Source organism: Palaemon carinicauda, chromosome 1 (genome assembly GCF_036898095.1).
Source record: "Palaemon carinicauda isolate YSFRI2023 chromosome 1, ASM3689809v2, whole genome shotgun sequence".
NCBI lineage: Eukaryota > Metazoa > Arthropoda > Malacostraca > Decapoda > Palaemonidae > Palaemon > Palaemon carinicauda.
The window spans coordinates 72067141-72073140 of NC_090725.1; the positions used below are offsets into that span (position 1 = coordinate 72067141).

The window sequence follows — 6000 nt, forward strand, 5'->3', positions numbered from 1 at the left end:
TCAGAGATTCGGTCAAATCTAGAGCACAGAAGATCGTCGGCGAGGAGGTGAAGGAATCAAGACTTTCACCTCCACCCACATCTGGAAGCTCGTGGAGAACGCTGGTGCGCCTTGCGCACATCAGGAAAAGGGCGAGCAGATGTGCGCTGGCGAGCAGGCGAACGAGGGTGTAAAAGAAGGAACAATCTCCTTGCCTGTGCCTAGATCCAAAGATCGTGGGCGCGAGGGCAAACGTTGGCGCCCATTGCGCACATTAGAAAAGGGAGCGCAGATGTGTGCTGGCGCGCAGGTGATCGTGGGCGTACAGGAGACCGTTGGCGCCCAAGGCTAGTAGCAGGAAAGGGCGCCCAGAAGTGCGCTGGCGAGCTGAAGAGGGCTGGCGCACAGAAGGACTCCGAGGCGCAGGTGAGCGCCGGCGCGCAGGTGAGTGCTGGCGCGCAGGTGAGCACTGGCGATCAGGAGATCTACGGCGAGACTCAGCTACAGGAGATCACAGGAGAGAAGTCTGGAACACAGCAGGAGAGCGCAAGAGCGCCACTGCGCATAAGCGCGCAGGAAAACGTGGACGCGCAGGTAAAACCTGGCACTTAAGGGACTTACCCACAATGTGGAGTAAGCCCTTAGCCCCGAAGGGACCGGTGCTCGTAGGAAACGAGGTACGTAGGCGCCCACAGCGCATCTGCGTCCAGGAGAAGGTCTGGCAGGAGGATCCTCTGCGGGGAGGGTGAAGATGAAGACGACCACAGGCAGGAGCACCATCATCAGACCTCCGAAGAGGAGTCTTTGTAGTGAACTCCCCCAAGGGGGAGAAGCACTCGCAGGAGAGACCGTGGCATCAGCTGCCCCCGAAGGGGACTGAGCCCTCAGCAACAATAGCAACAACGGCAGAAGGAGACCTCCGAAGAGGAGTCTCTGTGGTGAACTTCCCCCCCGGGGAAGAAACACTCACAGGAGAGACCGTAGGGCTCAGCTGTCCCCCGAAGGAGACTGAGCCTTCAGCAACAACAGCAGAAGGAGTCCTCCGAAGAGGAGTCTCTATGAGTGTCCTCTCGCGAATGAGAGGAAAACTTCGTAGAAGAGACTGAAGATGGAGACCAAGGGCCGAAGGGTCAGCCAGTGACCTAGGAGCCAACCTCCGAAGAGGTGCTCCTGCAGCTGTTCAGCCCCTTGAGCGTAGCTGCAGGTGAGACCGCTCAGCACCAAGAGCATAGTCGCACAAAAACTATGGTCCGAGAAGTAACCGCTCAGCCCCTTGAGCAAGGTTACAAAAGCAGTCGCTCAGCACCAAGAGCAAAACCGCCGGAGGACTAGGAACATAATATAATTTTTAAAGGTAAGAGAAGTTTCCTCCGAAAGGGAAAGAAACTCAAACCTGGGCAGGTAACCTCCCTCGGAAGGGAAGCTACCCACCCAAGGAGGCGAACCTCCTGAGAGTTCTAACATGAACTGAAGAGCTGTCGGGTGCCTCGGGAGAACTACCAGGAGAAGGAGACACGCCCCTGACGAAGTCCTATAGAAGAGGCAGCAACAGCCGACTCCCCGAGTCCCAACAAGACAGCTCTGCTTCGTTGTCACATTAGGCAAACGGAAAACAGATCGTTAACTGTGAAAATAAAAAGTAATTAGTTAACATTTATTCCCCCGGGAAGACTCCGAAGAGGAAACCCGAGGGAACAGAACACAAGAATTACATAACAGGCAAGAGCCCTCAACCCCACCTACACTCACGGGAAGGGGGAAGGGCGAGAACTGTAACAAAAACAGAATTATAACAGTTATAATTATGCAATTCATTAAAGAATGTTCACTAAAAGTAAAAACGAAACACCTCGAAGGGAAACGTTCTAAAAAGCTGAAAAGTTAACAAATACAATTAGCTTTAATAATAAAAAAAATAATTGAGATAACAAGTACTGTGTAGCAACTCCACCCGAAAGGAGGAGCTATCGTAGAAACGTAGTAAAAGGTGAACGACCTCCAGAGAGAGAGAGAGAGACCGTAGTCAAACAACACTCTCGCAATCCTACGCTGAACCCCACCTTTACCGTAGGAAAAGAGGAGAACAGAATAATAAGTCCAGCGATGACGACTCCCCACGGCGCCCGTGGAAGGAGGCGACCGAAGGACCAAGGAAGAGATCGCGGCCCATGAAAATACATCGTAGTGGCCTGACTGCCGGCGGCCACACGGTGATATCGTACACACACACACACACACAGCACGAACACTGAAAAGGAAACTTACTGATTTCTATACTCAAATATATACATAAACATAAAAATATGTTTACATATATACATGAGTAAAGAAAGTAAGTAATTAAGTAAAGACAAAACAATAAATGGCTGCCATGCGAGGACGGGAACAGAGACATCCGTTCATCGTCCGAGCCATAAGCGAAGTGAATCAGTTCACCAGTGTGTGCGGGAGGAGGGGTAGCTAGCTACCCCTCCCCTACCCCTGCTAACTAGCGCAGGGGTAGTTAACCCTCGTTTAAAATCTAATGGCTCGCCATTTCAGCTACGCCGAAAGCAATACCCTATGTAAATAGCGTGGTTTGTATTTCGGTTACGGAACAAACCTTCATTTCATGATTTTCACGCCCTAGTGGTTAAGAAAAGATTTGGGATCTCAAAAGGCAGTATAGACTTCCTAGAAGAATACAAGTCTAAGTCAACTAGAAGACAACATGAATCGTCTTGGAAAAAGTGGGTTGCTTTTGTTAAAGCAAAAGGACCGAAATAAATTTCAATAGACTTCTGTCTGTCCTTCTTTATCCACCTTCATAATCAAGGTCTGGCTCCCAACACGATAACTACATGCAAGTCAGCCCTGACTAGACCTCTTCTATACGCCTTTCAAGTGGATCTGACGAATTAAATCTTTAACAAGATCCCGAAGACATGCGCTAGACTTAGGCCTGCAGCTCCTCCGAAACCCATTTCATGGTCTTTGGACAAGGTCCTACATTATGCTTCATCTGTTTTAAACACGTCCCTGTTTCATACATGATATCTCTCGGAATATTCGCTCCAGGGAATAAAACCCTGTGATACTTCTTAGGTAAAACTCTCTGATATATCACTCAGAAATATACTAAGTAGGAAGCTGCCTTATGAATGCTACCTTTACAGTAAGGAAACTACAGGAAAAGAGACGAGAGGGAAACCAGATGTTCTTCTGCACTTTTGTAGATCTAGAGAAGGCTTATGATAAGAATACCAAGAGAAGCGATGCTTTGATGCTGGAGGAAGAGGAAACTCCTGCAGAAGTTGGTTAGAATGGAAAAGATGATGTAGAAAAGAACAATGACATAATAACAGCTGTTGGGGAAACTGAAGCCTTTGAAGTTAGCGTTGGATTACACCAGGAGTCAGAATTAAGCTAGTTTTTATTAGTGGTGGTCATGGATGTATTAAGTGTAGAGATCAGAGATAAAGAGTTGTGGGAGTTGCTATATGCAGATTATTTGGTGATTACTGCTGAAAATGAGGAAGAGTTACAGAAAAGGGTTATAGAGTGGCAAGATACTTTGGAAAGGAGTGGCTTAAAACTTGAAACTATGGTGAGCAGTAAGGAAGGTACGGACAGGATAGCTTTTCATGAAAGTAGAGCCTTGGTTATAAAACAGGTGGAACAATCTAGATACTTGGAATCTACTATGAGTCAGGAGGGACGATGTGAGGCTGAAGTTGAGAATAGGATAAAAGCAGCCTGGAGTAAGTGGAGGGAGAAGTGGTATGTGATAAGAAAATGCCAATCAAGCTAAAATTCAAGATCTATAGCACAGTAGTAAGACCAGTGTTAAGGTATGGATCAGAAATTTGGGCTCTAAGACAAAAAGAGAGAGCAAAGCTTGAGAGAACAGAGATGAGAATGTCAAGGTGGATTAGGGGACTATTACTTGTTGAGAGGTTGGAAAATTATGAAATACGAAGAATGGAAGGTGAAGTAAAGATTACAGAGGTGATAAGAGTGTCACAACTGAGATGGTGTTGGCACGTTGGGGAAGGATGATGAGAAGCAGGTGAGGAGGACTTGGGAGGAACATGTTAGGGGAAGATAATAAAGAGGGAGGCAGTGAATTAAATGAGAGAGAAGAGGTTTGGTGGAAGAGGATGCCTTTCATAGAATGCATTGGAGAGGGCACATCAGGCAGCTGACCCCTTAATATAGGGATAGTGATGGAAAAGAAGATTTCTATAATACTATTTGACTTTTTATATCTTAACAGTTTATGTAGTCTCAGAATTTCAATTTCATTTCTAAAAATATTGTAACAACTATGAAAGCCAAGCAGCACACTGGTACTTACTTGGGTAACCCTGAGAGACTGTTTTGTTATATGCCTCAGGAGATGGGGCCATACATGTTAAAGGCGATGGTGCAGTGAAGGAGCACAATGGACGTCCATCCACACTATTAACTTTCATCTGTCCCACAGAAGAACCTGACACAAGCACCATCTTCCCCGATCCCCAAGGCCAGGAGCCATCCAAGAAGCAAATGTCATTGATACTGTCTTCATGAATCTGAAATAAAAATCAGATATCTTAAATGACACATTGCATATTTAAAATGACGAAGCGTCAATTACATAAGACCTACATTTCCTGCTAAGTAAATAAACTAATATACAATTTTCTTTTATTAAATATCTAATAAATTTACAGTTCATTAATTTAATGTTATCTAGTATTATAACATCAGCTGTGACATAAGTCACAACATTAGTTGGTTATGTAATTCCTGGGGTCGTGAAACCTATCTTTGGTAAAATGCACTTTTGACTAAGCACCAAAGCTTACAACTAGTTTTTTCTTTTTGGTCACAGCAAATCTAGTTCTACTGATATACTTATCAGTATGGTATAATCTTAAAGCTGAACAAATCAAGTTTTTGCAGGATGCTTTAAATAGAAAATAATAAAGAAACCAAAAACTCATGATTTTCTGTTTAAAAAAAAGGGTTTTGACAAGAAAAACCTACAGTATTTATGTATTTAGTCCTCTAGCACATTCCTGTAGAGCCTTGAACAGAGAATCCAATACAATATTATACACCAATAAAACAATATTCCCTGCCAGTGTATCAACACATAAGGTATGTATTCATTGCTTATGAGGAAAAACCATGGGTTCAAACTCTATTAAACCTAGGCAACCTTCTTTTGAACCCAGGATTATGTCAGTTATTTCCCACTTCCCTTCAAAACTCTAGAGAGACAGAAGAGTCTTGAGGACTACACAATACCTCACATGAATAGGCTTTTCCTATGTCAAAACCCCTTCCTGAGGTTAGATTCTGTAATCCCAAAGACTAGTAGCATACATATACAAAGATACATATACCAAGGCACTTCCCCCAATTTTGGGGGGTAGCCGACATCAACAAATGAAGCAAAACAAAAAAGGGGACCCCTACTCTCTACGTTCCTCCAGCCCCCTGTGGCCGCGGGGGCATATAAAAATTAGAATAGCGCCAATGTTATCCCTGCGTGTCGTAAGAGGCGACTAAAAGGGACGGGACGAAGAGGCTGGGAACCCCCTCTCCTGTATCTACATCCTGTGAGACAGCAACAAAGACTAGTAGCACACCATGAAAAAGACAATTCATACACCATGAGGTTCAAGTTACCTATAACCAAGAGAATGTCAAATTCATGTTTACTTAAGAGAAAAGAAACAACTAACAAGTTAACAAATTCGCCTCATGAGAGGAAATCAGTGAAGAAGCTAGATAACCATCATGGCACCTCAGTTGAGGGACCAGGTTGAGGATCCTTCTCTCTTACCTGATTTCCCCCCATAGATGCAAAAATTGAGCCAAGCATCATACACACATCTTGAACTGCTTGGACTTGTTTCAGGTAGTGTCTTAAAAACACCTTATACCCAGACCAACCAGTAAAGCTCTGAATGTCCTGAAATTGCGTATAAGCAAGATAATGTTAATGAAGAAGCAACCTTTCTCACATCTTGGGTAGATTAGCCTTTTTGA

General features: G+C 44.6%; 1 protein-coding gene across 1 annotated transcript in view; it reads right to left on the reverse strand.

Moving 5' to 3' along the window:
• LOC137648877 (uncharacterized) overlaps nucleotides 1–6000 on the reverse strand; it is a 139317-nt gene that overhangs the window by 77361 nt on the left and 55956 nt on the right. The window contains exon 5 of the mRNA XM_068382053.1: nucleotides 4316–4532. Within this exon, the coding sequence (XP_068238154.1) occupies nucleotides 4316–4532 (217 nt within the window). The remainder of the gene's footprint in view (nucleotides 1–4315; nucleotides 4533–6000) is intronic.